Source organism: Rattus norvegicus, chromosome 13 (genome assembly GCF_021556685.1).
Source record: "Rattus norvegicus strain SHRSP/BbbUtx chromosome 13, alternate assembly SHRSP_T2T, whole genome shotgun sequence".
NCBI classification, from domain to species: Eukaryota; Metazoa; Chordata; class Mammalia; order Rodentia; family Muridae; genus Rattus; species Rattus norvegicus.
In genome coordinates, this window is record NC_141546.1 from 105,783,231 (window position 1) to 105,797,990 (window position 14,760).

Sequence of the window (14,760 nt, forward strand, 5' to 3'; positions counted from 1 at the left end):
CAGTGTTAGCTGTGGAGTGAAATCTACCCTGTCTCCACCCTGCCTTACTGACTGTCTTTGCTGTGACAAATAGACAGCAGCTTAAGGAAGGAGAGGAATTGAGCTCACCGTCAGCCAGGCACTGGCCGCATGGTGGAGAGAGCGTGGTGATAGGAGCCTTCCAGGGTGGTCATGTCACAGGACGCCAGGAAGCAGAGAGCGATGAGCACCCCACTTGTTGTCTTTGTCATTGGTCCAGGGTTTCAGCCATGGGATGTGCCATCATGGGAGGGTGACTCATCCCACCTCTGTGAAAATCTGGAAAGACGTTACAGACACACTGAGCTGTGAGCCCGTGATGTCCTAATATGGGATCTGGTGCCGGGATGGAGCGCCATGGCCAGAAGACAAGGGGGAGGGAAGGGTTGATTCGGCTCGCACTTCCACATCGCTGTCCATCACTGAAGGGAGTCAGGGTGGGACTCAAGCAAGACAGGAACCTGGAGGCAGGAGCTGGTGCAGAGGCCATGGAGGGTGCTGCTTAGGCTTGCTGCCCTGGCTTGCTCAGCCCGCTTTCTTACAGAGCCCAGGACCAGGGCCCAGGCATGACACCACCACAATAGGCTGAGGCCTCCCCACCAATCACTAGTTAAGAAAATGCCCCACAGCTGTGCCTGCCTGATCTTACTGAGGCATTTTCTCAGTTGAGGGTCCCTCCTCTCACATGACTCTAGCCTCTGTCAGGTTGACACAACTATCCAGCACAGGTGGTCATTTTAAATCCAGTCAAGTTGACAGCAAAGGTTAACCGTCACACTCCCTGCGTTAACTCCTCCTTTTCCTCCTCCTCTCCGGAAACAGCCACCTTTTCTCCGAGTGCTGTACTCGGATAACCTCAGTTCCCCAACTAATGCATGCGTAGCTCTGCATATTTTAGCTGTGGAAAGGCCAAGCCAGCTTTCTTGGTTTGCCTTTCTTGCTAGTGATTGATATTGATCTCTGGATTTATTTCACTGCGACTATCATAATTCATCTCTCAATTGTGAGCATTTTTTCTAGTTACTTGCTTTATAAGCAGTGCTCTGAGTAAAGGAATACTTAATTACTTAATGGCTTAAACATGATAAGTAAAATAAATATCACAGAAAGTCCATTTTGTTCCTTTTTATTATGCTTATTTAGTTATTTTTTGTCAGTGTGTACAAGTGCTCGAGGAGGGCCGAGGAAACTTTCCTTCCACCGTGTAGGGCTGAGGTACTGAACCAAGGTCATCAGGCTTGGCAGCAGCCGTGTTTTCCTGAGGAGCCATCTCAGTGACCCTACACTCTCTTCTGTTTTAGTGATCTTTAATTTTGATCTTTGTCTATGAATAAAATTACATGTCTTTTTTTACTTGTTGTCCACTAGGTAAGTTTGGCTACTGTGATTTTCGTAGCCAGCCAGAAAGCATTGTCTGCGGAAGTAAAGGCAGTAATCAAGCAGCAACTTGAAAGCGTCTCCAGTGGGTGGACCGTATACCGGATTGCCAGGCAGGCTTCCAGAATGGTATGGGCTTCCCTTTTGAGTGAAGGTGCTTGGTGGGATGTTAGCCCGTGCACCTTAAATGGTGCAGTTGTTATTGTAGTCAGAACTCGAACTACGTATGGAAGCTGTCTTCATCAGTGTTCTGTTGCTGCGAAGAGACACCAGAGCCAAGGCAACTCTTGTAAAAGAAAAGCATTAATTGGGGCTGGCGTACAGTTTCAGAGGGTTAGTCCATTACCATCATGGTGGGAGTTTGGCTATAGCCAAGAAGGTCCTAGGGAAGTAGCTGAGAGTTGTGTATCCTGACAAACAGGCATCAGGCAGAGAGACACTGAGCCTAGCATGACGTTTGAAGCCTCATAGCCCAACCGCAGTGACACTTTACTGCAGCAGAGACACACCTCCTAGTCCCTGTAGTCTCTTCAAACAGCCCCACTCCCTGAGAACCAAGCATTCAGACAGAGCCGTGGGCCTATTCTCAGAGTTGCTTGTTACTTACGGTCTCTGAGGATGGCACAGGGACCGTCCTAACTTAACTTTCCACATAAGCTGTGGTCAGTGTGATAAGTAGGTGACGGTGCACACTTGTCTGGACATTGCTAGCCCCACTTGTACTTTGCTGTGGGTTGTGGGACCCAGGCATCTTCCCACCTGCTATTTCTGTCAGCACACATTATCAGCACACTTTTTCTTTTCATTTTTTTCCCCAGCCCGATCATTGAATTTCTTTAAGAAATACAAAGTGTAGTTAGCATAGAAACCTGGGGCTTAGTCCAGAGACCAGAGTGTGTGGTTGGAGCGGGTTCTGTGTCAGCTCCCTGGAGGAGAGAGCCTGCACTGTTGACATGTCGAGGATCGTGAGCCTCTCGCTGCCTCTAAGGTACTGAGTGCTGTTCACCCTCCACCAGTTAACTCTCAGCTCCTCAATGGCCTGCAGGACGATACAGGGCACTTGCACTTGCTGTGCTTTAGACTCAGTCCTAGGCTTGAGTTACAGTTGGAGCTGTGTTGGTAAAGAACTTGAGGTGTTGTGTTATAAAAATCCACTTGCATATTTTTCCTGAACAAATATTTAGACTGTCTTGAGTTATGTCATAGGCGTGATTTTGGGTTATTCTGGGTTTGTCTTCTGCTTGCTGACTGTAGAGCCTAACCCTGGCCTCTTTCTTTGTTAGGGCAACCATGACATGGCCCGAGAGCTCTACCAGAGTTTGCTGACGCAGGTCGCATCAGAGCACTTCTACTTCTGGCTGAACAGTCTGAAGGAGTTCTCACACGCAGAGCAGTGTCTGACTGGGCTGCAGGAGGGTAGCTTCAGCTCAGCACTTTCCTGCATTGCTGAGTCTTTGAAATTCTACCACAAAGGGATCGCCTCCTTAACAGTGAGTCCTCTCCCCAGTCAGGGCGGCGACTGGCGTAGGATGCTCTCCTCTGCCTTGGGCTCTCCTCTTTTGACAACTTGTGAAACCTGGTGGTAATATCAGAAAATACATAAACACAGAATCAAAACTCTTGTTAGTATTCGTAGTTGATGAAAACTATTTTGTCTGCCACGTGTGCAGAAAACTGCTGACTCGAGGCAGAGGGGTAAGTGCTCTGGAGAGAGCCTCCTTCCTCTACATTCTTAATTGGTAAGACCGTGGCTTGGTGCGGTGCCACCGTCAGCACAGGTGTCACTCTCTTCTCTCCTGTCCGGCGCTCAGCAAGCAGAGGGTTTTGCAGGGTGTTTGTAAGGACTGAACCTGGAGCCACATGCGGGTAGGCAGATACACTGTCATGGCATCCCCAGTGAGTATTTTACTTATAACTTCCTGAGTGTGCAACCCTTCACTACAGTCCCTGTACCGTAGTGACCCCCAGCCTTAAATTACATTCACTGCCACTTCGTAACTGTAATTTTACTTCTGCTATTAATTGTAATGTAAATATCTATTTTCCTTTGGTCTTGGGTGACCCCTGTGAAAAACCCAGAGTGGTCATGACCCACAGGTTGAAAGCCACTGCTTAATAAGTAAGAAGTTGTTGAATTCTAATGCGTGACTGTGGTTCTAGCAATGTGGGGTTTCCAAGTAACAGTCACTGACAGTTCTCAGTTTGTAAGAAAGGACTGCAAGGAAACATTCCTTATCCTCTGAACTTTTCACCACTTTGCAGAAGTGGACCTCATCCTCAATAAGAACTTATCCCAGCCCTTCCTGTGTTAGTCAAAAGACATTTCTCCCTAAAAAGGAAGAGGTTCTGTGCTCAGCACTAACCATTTTTAAAGCATTGTGACACACATATATTGGGCTAGGCCTATTTGCATGTGTATGATGTATTTTAAATATTACTAAGCCTGGGCCATTCCGAAAGCAACGTTCCAGATGAAACTAACAGTAGATGTCATAGGCTCGCTATGCCGACAACTGTGGTACACTGAAGTCCTGCTAGGATTGGTTGACAAGGATTTGGAACATGCATTCATAAAGACATAGCCCTCATCTCCCCACCCGTCCATCCCTCTCACACCCTGAAGCTGCACACTAATCGCTCACCCCTCTCAGCCCTCCTCTCCATGTTCGTGGGCAGCCCTGACTGCCACTTTGCCCTGACTGGTCAGGGAAGGGAAAGGTTGTCATGCTCCATCAGGCTAACAGAGGCACAGAGAATGTGCTGATGTGGATGATAAGATGACTCGGTTTTCTAGTTTGTGAAGAGTGGGAAGTTCTTATCATTCAGTGGTAAAAGGAACCAGACAGGAGCTTAAGGCTCAGTCCTGGCAGCTCTTCCAGAGGACCTAGCTTTGGTTCCTAGTATGCACACAGTGGCTCTCAACCCTGTCACTCTAGTTCCAGTGGATCCAGTGCCTCCTGACCAAACATTTGTTCAAAGAAAAGTGAAAATTTTCAAAAATCTGCTGGGCAGATAGATCCACATACTAGTGAGACAGATGGAAATAGTTTTTTTTTTTTAATTCTGTTAAATATTTAGCAGTCTTCTGTTTTTTTATAATGTCTGTGGTTAATGGGTACAGCCAGGATCCTTACACAGGAGAGCAGTTGGCTGACAGTAGACTCTCTCTGCCTAAGACTCAACTCTTACACTGCCTCAGTGCCCTGAGCTAGGGCTTTGGGCCTCAAAAAGTTTGTCCCTTGCTGAAGTGACATCACTCTATTCATCACAACACCAAAACTTGCTCGGTGCCAAACACTGTTCTTTAAAGATTAAAACATAAAACAGGAGCCAAGAAGCTGCAGTGTTGGCTCACACCTGTAATTCCCGCACTTGGGAAGCTGAGGCAAGAAGGCTGTCCTGTGTGTGTACCCTGTGTGCCTGCTGGATTGAAGCCAGCTCGAGCTCCAGTGTGAGGCCCTCCCTGGAAAAAAGAAGAAGCGCGTACACGACACCAGAGCAAAGCATGGAGGGAGAGGGAGGGGAGGGTGGGAAGGAAAGACAGAGAGAGGGGGGAGGAAGGGAGAAGGAGAGGGAGCAGGGGAGAGAGAGAGGGAGGGAGGGAGGGAGGGAGGGAGAGAGAGAGAGAGGGAGGGAGAGAGAGAGAGAGAGAGAGAGAGAGAGAGAGAGATTCAGATTCTGTGTTTGGTGTGTCCCACATTACATACCAGCAACGATACAGCACTTGGTTCCCAGTGCATTGCTGTGTGATGGAGGGTCCTGCTTCATAGAAATAGAGATGATGCATGTTTAGGAAATGGGTCTGAGATTCACTTCTGGGGGGAGGGGGGGTTGCCTGACAGGCGCTCAGTCCTGCCTCCATCCCCTCTGTAATAGGCAGGGGTCGGGGTGGGGGCACACATACTTTAGTCCACAGAGAGAGGAAGTAAGATGGTAGTTGCCTGAGTCATGAGGCAGGAAGAATATGGGTTTGAGTTCTGCAGGGTAAGAAAGGTGACGATGCTTACACAGCAAGACACATACCTAAGATGGCTACTCTTGCTGTTTTTCTGTCTGGTTTCCTTCTATGTTAGCCTAATTAGATCTGTAATACAAATATAACTGTTTAGTTAAAATAGCCACTGAAGTGAGTTGGGACTGCTTACTTAGCCTGCCATTTACTTCAGCTCAACGTAAAACAGTTTGTTTTCCTTTTTCCTGGGGACTCTCTTTAGACTCTGTTGGCTACTCGTGGTGTTGGCTGTATCTGCTCGTCTTAGAACCCAGCTCACCTAAGCTTTAGTTTCGGGGTTGAGAAGAGTAAACAATGTCCCACTGTCTCCCTCTTGACACCGCAGACTCACATAGACTATGCTGTGTCTCCCAGGTGTCCCCCCATCTTTTAGGCGCTGGGTAGGACCTGTTAACGCTCTCTGCTCGTGATGAACTCTGTTCTTTGCTGTGTTCTTTTCTGTGTGCTCTGTACTCACACTGCTTTCCCTCTGTGTAACACACAAGCTCATCACCTCAGATCGTCAGCCAGACCTTCCCAGCTTCTCCTTTGGTTTTAGAGTACTTGTTAGGACGTCAATGCCTGGACCTTTTGCTTTTCTATTCTGTTCCAAGTCACATACACTTACTTGTGCTCCTGTCTCTTCTAAACTTGGTAACAAACAGTTAAGTTAAAAGTAGCAAGTAGGCATGAGAAAGATGCCCTGCCAGAGGACCTAAGTTTGGTTCCCAGCACTCACATCAGGTGACTCACAACTGCCTAATTTTCATTTTCAATTAGACTTATTTTTATTTTGATGTTTGCCTTCATGTATGCGCCTACAGAAGATAAAAGAAGATATCAGATTGCCCTGGGACTGGAGTTATAGGTGGTTATGAGCCACCATGTGATACCATGAGTTAGGAATTGAGCCTGGGTCCTCTGGAAGAGCAGCAGTGCTGTTGATCTGTGAGCCGTTTGTCCAGCCCAGGAATAAATTTAAAATTTCCAAGTAAAGCTAAAGAGGCAGATGTAGTAAAGCACTTCCTTCCATCTTCCTATAAGATTAAATCAAACCTGACATTAAAAACAATTGAAGTATCTCTTTAGTATCTTAATACAAGCTATTTTTTAGCTGAAACAAACTATTGAAAGATTTAAAAAGTCAGCATAGTCAAATATTGAGGATAGCTATTATTTCTCATCATTCACAGTGCTTCAAGGGTCTCCACCATTGCAGAAGGGAGCAGGCAAATGTGTGCTTCTCTAGGGGATGCAGGAGTCACTATAAGCTCTGTTATTTACAAGTAGAACACTCCACAGAGGACAGCGTGCTCCACTGGGACGATGGGATTTCTGGGACTTAGTCCTAGAACCCAACCAACATTCCTGCTTCCTGGCTGACCACCATGAGACATGGTAGTAAGAAACCACACCAGGGCTGGAGACATGGCCAGGGGTTAAGAGCACTGGTTGCTCTTCCAGAGGATATGAGTTCAATTCCCAGCAACCACATGGCAGCTCACAACTGTCTGTAACTCCAAGATCTAACACCATCACATAGACATACATGCAGGCAAAACACCAAAGCATATAAAATAAAAAGTAAATTTAAAAAAAAAATTTAAAAAAAAAGAAAGCACATCAGTATACTTGAGGCAGCTATCTTGTAGAGGAATGTTAATTTACCACACCTCCATTTACTGTTAAGTCAGCACACTTTTGAGTGTGTGCTTTTTATTCAGAACATATTTCTAGCTTTTGTACTAGGATACTAGGAGGTTCTCTGCCTGTGCTGCTGGGACTTAGCTCACAGCCCACTCTGCATGGCTACTACTCTGCTCTTGGAGACTCACTCACCTCTTGAAGCTTTGTATGATAGTGCACTCTCTGGTGTTCTCTCTCTCTCTCTCTCTCTCTCTCTCTCTCTCTCTCTCTCTCCCTCCCTCCCTCCCTCCCTCCCTCCCTCCCTGATGATAATACCGTTAAAGCCTCCTGTGATGTCTTGCTAATGACTGAGCAGGTGACTTGCTAAGGTTAGGCAGTGAGGAGCATCTGAATGTCAACAAGATGTTCAGGTTTTCATGTGATGCTACCAGTAGTGAGTGTCTCTGGTGTTACAGCTTTCACATGGTAATTTAGGTATATACCTATCGATGTTTTTATGACTCGTGCATAAACTAATGAACGCAGTCCTCCCATCTGTGCCAGGCACTCACATAGGCACAGATGTCCAAATCTTTGCATGTTCAAGTCCTGCATTAAAAAGAAAGCTGTAGCCTTTACATGATATTCCATGAGCTTCTATCCTCTCCTCTCCTCTCCTCTCCTCTCCTCTCCTCTCCTCTCTCCTCTCCTCTCCTCTCTTCTCCTCCCCTCTCCTCCCCTCCCCTCCCCTCCCCTCCCCTCCTCTCCCCTCCTCTCCTCTCCTCTGTGCTTCAGATCATCTCCAGGTGCTTAACAATCCTAGTAGCTTTAATGCTGTGTAAATAATTGTGTGTTGTGTTGTGCTAAAGCATCCTCCTGTATATTATGGGGAAGAGATAGGAGAGTCTGCTCATGCACCTTTCAAGTGCATTTTCCCCTGAGGATTTGTAGTTAGGTATGGTTGAATCTAAAGCTGCAGGTGACTTTTCGTGAAGCTCCTTTCTTTATTCCAGGCTGCCAGCACGCCACTGAATCCTTTAAGCTTTCAGTGTGAGTTTGTGAAACTCAGGATCGATCTTCTCCAAGCCTTCTCGCAACTTATTTGTACTTGTAACAGCCTGAAGACAAGCCCTCCCCCTGCGATCGCCACGACGATTGCCATGACCTTAGGGAATGATCTTCAGAGGTGTGGCCGGATCTCCAATCAGGCAATGTCTTCTCTTCTCTCCACTACACATGTCACTTTTACTTCAGAGACATTTGACGATGAAAGGTTGTACAAATAAAATCAATGTTATGTGTCATCCTTACTCACCAGTTTGGCCAAATAAGATGACGATGTGTTGTTTAAAAGCCCCAGTGCTGTGTATTATACAGAAGGAATGGGATGACATTAGGGAGTTGGAATATCTATAAAAGTATTAGTTATCCTAGTGAAGCTCGAAGAAACGAAGATGCAAGTGTCTTGTCTCTAGATAACATAAGTAAATTATTACACCCTGTGAACATTTATAACTTTATTAGCCGTCTTTGTTGATTTTGTTTTTCCTTCTTTGTAGATGAAGCAGTCCATGGAAGAGTTCCGAAGCCTTGCCTCCCGGTACCGGGATCTCTATCAGGCGTCCTTCGATGCAGACTCGGCAACTCTGAGGAACGTAGAACTGTATCCTGTATTTCCTGGGGCTCCTTGTTCTTGGGAAGTAGTCTCTGAAATGGAGAGTAAATTTGCTCAACTAAAAATATAGATATTAAGTAGTGGTTTCTTCCTTTGAAATTTAGTAGGAGCAAAATTATTCTTAAGCTTTTGTTTTGGTTTGGTTTTTTAAGTTTTTAAAGGTTTCTCTTTGTAGACCAGTCTGACCTCAAACTCAGAGATCTGTCTGCATCTGCCTCCTGAGGGCTGGGGTCAAAGGTTGGCTAACTTTACTCTTAAAGCCAATCTTTTAAAAAGGGATGGCTTCCTGGTGGTCTTGTCTACCTCAGAGAAGAGCTGCCACAGCCCCGAGTTGTGCACAGGGCAGTGATACACCTGTCATCCCCCAAAGTACGGGCACGTGAGTCAGGAGATGGAAGCCAACAGGTAACTAACTCAGCAAGGCTCCCTTAACAGCCACAGCACAGCACACGTGGGACTGATGACCTTGGTTCCCTCTCCTTTGCTGTAGTCACCGCTACATCTGTTCCCTGAAGCCATCCATATTTTTTATTAGCAATTTCCAGTCTCATTGGAAAGAAGAAAACAAACTGTTCTGACGTTGTCAGGCTTATGAGTTAGTTCTTGGAGTTTTCATTGATTGATTTATTGAAACTTAATGGATGCTCTGTGGCAGAAGTATGTGTGGGTTCTGTGTTCTCGTGTGTGACTTAACACTGCTCTAGCCAGCAGCAGAGCTGCTTACTGATAGCCCACGCTATAGAAGCCCTGGTTTTGGATCCTGAATCAGCAAGGTGAGTTGAATGACGTTTGCTTTGTAAGTGCGTTGTTACCTGATGATTGTGCCGGTGTTTTAGAAAAAGGAGAGAGGAGAGCCAGAGTGCTCTCCTGGTTGCCTATGGTCTCAGGGCTAGGACAGGAAGCTGTGGAGGACCCTCTCCCCTCTGCATTTACAGCATTCACCGAGGTAACTGAGAAGGAGTTGTTTGAGTGTGAACGGTTTCTTCTCTGTGACTAAGCTTTGATGAGAGATTGAGTTAATCATTTTCCTTTCCCCCAATAACGAATTATTCAAAATAATTGTATCTATTAAAGAAGACTTCGAGCACAGTGTGTCTGGGATGCCTTCCATTCTGCATTCTCTTTTGTTTGAAGCCAGGGAAGCCTGAGATTGCAAGCTGTGGCTTACCTACCGCTTGTGTCAGCACAGTGTTTGAGATCTCTGCCGTGTACGTGAGAATGTCAGTCTCAGCCACACAGATATTTTCTTCCACTTACTGCTTCTGTTGTAATATTTTTGTTTCTTTTCTTAATGAAAGTTAAAGTGTTGAACAGAGAGCTCTGGAGTCAGGCAGATGTGGCCACAAATGTCTTCCATGCTCGCTCAGTGCATTTGCTCTCACTGAGGCAGGGGTGCATAAGCTGTAGGCACAGCTCCTTCTGCCCAGGTCATGGAGGGAGAGTGAGCAGATGACACGTAGTGCCTCGCTGAAGTGCCTTAACAGCAACAGTTGCGCTGAAAGGATTAAAGGCCTGTTAGTGTGTAAATTACATGTACTGTACACACTTCCAGATAGCCCTTTGCAAATGTATTTAGGATTTGAGAGTTTGTCTTATCTCTGTTAGACATGTTTTCAGAGAAGAGGACAGGAGGGAATCTAGGCTTTCCTAGCTCTGCCCCCATAACCCCTGCTGCGTCCAGTGTTCTCTCCGTCCAGTGCTCCCTCTGTCCAGTGCTCCGTCCAGTGCTCCGTTTCACTTCCAGGCTCTCTGCTCGTAGTGTTTCTTCAGCCATAGATAGCCCAGTGTCAGCCATCCCCACGTCTAATGGCATGCTGAGTGATTTGCTAGCCTGCTCTCTGTCTGATGTTTATATGATGTCATATCAGTATGTTACTTGCTGGCCCCTTCTCAGGTGTCTTTCCTGTATGGTGACAATGAAACACCTTCATGTGAGTAGTTAAGAATTATGTCATTCGTAGTCAGATTTGAGTTCTAATTACAGCTCTTCACTTAATAGTTACATAAGTGTAGACAGATTAACCTTACCAAGCCTCAGTTTCCTTACCTGAAATTGGAAATAACTTCATTTTTGTAAGGTGATGTGTGGATGTGGACCGTGTTTAGCAAATGCACGGAGGTATCGAAGGAGTAACTGCTCGGGTTGGATTAACTGCTGGTCTCTACTTAGTTTCCAGGAGTATGGGTCCACAGGCGCTGCCCACGCGGACAGCGAGTATGAGAGAAGGATGATGTCCGTGTACAGCCACGTCCTAGAGGAGGTGGAGTCGCTTAACCGGAAGTACGCCCCAGTTTCCTACATGGCAAGTGGCATTTGTTTGCTAAGTTTTTATCATTGAGTTTTTAAAAATTTTATTGTTTTATTTAAGACTTCATTGTAAAGGACAAATTAGAAATATCACACAAGTGTAACCAACCTTTATCAGCCCACCAGCACCTGAATAATGACACAGGAACCTGTTCTCGTTTGTGAAAGCTTAGGCCTTATAGCTTAGGCTGTCCTCAACTAGTTCGTATAAGTTAGTTAACTCCATCTGTGCTACTGCGTGTTTGCCTCTGGCCTGTTACCTCTAATTCAGACGCACTCTATAATCCCTGTCAGTGGACTGCGCAGTTAGGGTAGCCAGCCTCTCGGTTTTACATTTTCACTGCATTTATCCACCAAAACACCAGTGATGAGTTAAACAGGCCCATCCGTGGCAGCCCTTAGCCTGTCTCCTGACCGCGTGACCATATGACATGGAAGCTCTTACTTCCCCAGGTGCAGGCAGCTTTTATCAGGCCCACCTCGTGAAGGTGCAGGCCAACTTCTTTATCTTATGCTTCTTGAACAATCAGATTGAAGCTGTGTAATTCTTAACTCTAACTCCAAACTAGAGTGACTCTGGGAGCTTTTTAAAAACCATATCAGTGGGGCTGGGGATTTAGCTCAGTGGTAGAGCGCTTACCTAGGAAGCGCAAGGCCCTGGGTTCGGTCCCCAGCTCCGGGGGGAAAAAAAAAAAACAAAAAACCATATCAGTATCCGGTCATCCCTCCCAACCAACCCCAAAGAGAGTTGGCTCTGAGTGTGGAACAGACCTGGCCCCCACGTGATACCAGGAGTAAGAGTGGAAGCCGGGCACTCATTCAGTGGATCCAGCATTAGAGCTTTCAGACACACAGGTACAGACAGCCAAAGTATTGGAGTGTCTAGGGCACTTGGAGGGCAGGCTGACAGAAACTATGTATTGTGTTCAGTATATTTAAACGTGTTGAATGCAGTACGTCTGGTGGGTTTAATGACAGCATAATCCTGCCATTAGACAAAGGACAGCATCTTTTAGAATCATCCATGTGATTCCATCATGCTGCCAGGCTTGAAAACACAGAATATAAAACTAGTAAATAAATCTAATTTTTAAAAAAATTAGAAAATAAGAACATAAAGTAGAAATCTGTGATTGCAGTTTTTGGGGGAGGGTGGTGCTGTTTGAGACAGGGTTCTCTGTATAGCCTTGATTGTCCTGGCAGTCACTCTGTAGCCAGGCTGGGCTCGAACTCGGATCTATTTGTCTGCCTCCGGAGTGCTGGGATTAAAGGTGTGTGCTGCCACTGCCAGGCACATTTCTTTTGTTTTTAATGAGTGAGTGAATTAACTCTTTAATTACGTACGAGTGCTCTGTTGCATGTGCATTCATTTGCAGGCCAGGAGAGGGCAAGATTCCTTTATAAATGGTTGGGAGCCACTATGTGGGAGCTGGGAATTGAACCAGGGTCCTCTGGAAGAGCAGCTAGATCTATCTCTCTCTCTCTCTCTCTCTCTCTCTCTCTCTCTCTCTCTCTCTCTCTCTGTGTGTGTGTGTGTGTGCGTGTGCGTGTGCGCGCGCGCATGCGCGTTTTGACTGAGTTGTCAGTGTAGCACACGTGTGCCTTATATCTGAGAAGCAGGAAGGGTGTCAGGTCTCCTGGGTCTGGAGTTTCAGGTTGTTGTAAGCTAGCACATGCCTTAGAATTGAACCCAGGTCCTCTGAAAGAGCAATCAGTGCTTTCACTGCTGGGCCTTCTCTGCAGCCCCATGATTGACTCTCGACATGGATGGCTGTGTTCCGTGTAGTTGGGGGTGTTGTGCTTGCTGTGGTGTTGCTCTTGGAAGCATTTGTTGGCAGTTTTCTCAGCTGACTCCTCTCTCCCACAGCACACAGCATGCCTCTGCAATGCCATCATCGCTTTGCTGAAAGTTCCTCTCTCATTTCAGAGATACTTTTTCCAGAAACTGCAGTCTACCAGCATCAAGGTAAGGTAGAAAAAACAGTTAAGATTAATACAGGTTTAAAAACCAGCGAAATGTGGCTGGAGAGATGGCTTGTTGAGTAACCGCACCTGACACAAGTTCAATCCCCAAGACCCGTATGGTAGAAGAGAATGATTCCTACAAGTTGTCCTCTGACCTTCACATGTGCGCGCGTCTCACACACACACACACACACACACACACACACACACACACACACACACCCTCAAATGTAATAAAAACACCCAGCTAGCTCTCATCTGAAGATTTAACGAGACATCACTAAGATGTATTATCTTTACTTTAGCATAGGTAAGAGTGTAGTCCTAAGACTTTAGCCCCTTCATCTAATGATTTGAGGAAGGAACTGGGTTTGAAAGTTACTCTAATAAGACCTGCATTTGGGTATGGGAGCCTGTCTACCTCTTACCTCCAGGAGTGAGTAAGCCTACTGCAGGGGCTGTCTGTGTCCGAGCAGGCTCAGCTCTGATGGAACCAGCTACCACTGCAGCACCAGGCCTGCCTTCTAAGTCCTGTAGCCACTGAAGGACAAGCCTGGGGAACTAACCTACAGCGAGAGTTAGTGCACTGAAATGCTTAAGCCACTCAAAATTAAAAGCTATTTTTAATTCAGAAAATAGAATTGTGAAAGAAGGAGAGTGTCTCCTGAGAGAGACAGCTTGTTTTCTGTCTGTCAGGGAGTGTGTCCAATGAACTCTGCATTCATTTAATGTTCTCGGTTGCAACTAATGTTCCAAAAAGACCTTAATAAGCAGCAAAGGTGGTTATAGAAGGGAGCAGGCTAAAGCAGGCTCAGCGACGTCACGCTTGGGCGTTCTGCCGTTAAGATGCATCTGGGATTTGCAGTGCTTTTTTTTTTTAAGAAAAACTAAGTTTAAAATGTTACTTAGCAACCTGGAGGCTGCAGGATCAACCTTAACACTCCCAATTTGTTTTGTGTTCGTTGTGGAAACTGACTCTTTTTAAATACCACAGTGACTCCATCAATGTGAGTTATCTTTGATTTTTAAGTTTGTTTATATTTTTATTGAGTCTATGTTAAATTACTTAAGTGAATTAAACAATAAAAAAAATTTCTAGAAGCAAAGAGATACCCAGTGGACATAAACGTTTACACATAGCATTTCCCCTGAGGAAATGGTGCATTGAATCTTCCCCTGCTGGCTGCCAGTGCCTTTGCCTGCCTCCCTCAAACTAAACAGGTCTGAGTGAGAGCCCAAAGATATTAAAAGGAAGCTTGATGTGGATGGTCCCTCTGCAGGGTAGTGGCAGCACAATGAGGTCCTGGGAACAGCTAGCTGCCGGGGACAGTCGAGAGTGTGTCATCAGTCACCAGTGATCGGTGTGGCCAGCTTTGTTGAAGAGCTTGGTTTTGGTGGACAGCACTTACTTTACTGTTCTGTTGCAGCTTGCTCTGTCACCCTCTCCCCGGAACCCTGCAGAGCCCATTGCTGTACAGAATAACCAGCAGCTGGCATTAAAGGTAGAAGGCGTTGTTCAGCACGGGTCTAAACCAGGACTGTTCCGCAGAATCCAATCTGTGTGTCTGAATGTTTCTTCTACACTCCAGAGTAAATCCAGCCAGGACTACAAGGTAAATATCGAGGTCATAACTTAATAGCACAGCTGGGGCTTGGGGAGACTTAATCTTTTTCTTTTTTCTTAGCTTGAACCAGTTAGTAGACAGAGCATCCCAGCAGAGATCAAAACATGAATTCTGTGACTCTTTAGTGCAGTAGGGAACCTATCTGAGGTCCACACAGCAAGAACTATCTGACCTT

General features: G+C 46.0%; 1 protein-coding gene across 4 annotated transcripts in view; it reads left to right on the forward strand.

The window, feature by feature from the left end:
* Ints7 (integrator complex subunit 7) overlaps positions 1-14,760 on the forward strand; it is a 53,439-nt gene that overhangs the window by 35,793 nt on the left and 2,886 nt on the right. For 3 of the 4 annotated variants that reach the window (XR_015635157.1, XR_015635155.1, NM_001191675.1), the window contains exons 12-19: positions 1,387-1,524; positions 2,679-2,885; positions 8,026-8,220; positions 8,572-8,675; positions 9,392-9,460; positions 10,858-10,990; positions 12,863-12,961; positions 14,388-14,573. Coding sequence is in view for 1 of the 4 variants with exons in the window: in NM_001191675.1 (NP_001178604.1) it covers positions 1,387-1,524; positions 2,679-2,885; positions 8,026-8,220; positions 8,572-8,675; positions 9,392-9,460; positions 10,858-10,990; positions 12,863-12,961; positions 14,388-14,573 (1,131 nt within the window). In the remaining 3 variants the exon portion in view is untranslated. Of the gene's footprint in view, positions 1-1,386; positions 1,525-2,678; positions 2,886-8,025; positions 8,286-8,571; positions 8,676-9,391; positions 9,461-10,857; positions 10,991-12,862; positions 12,962-14,387; positions 14,574-14,760 lie in introns of all 4 variants that reach the window. The other variant, XR_015635156.1, reaches the window with a different exon arrangement.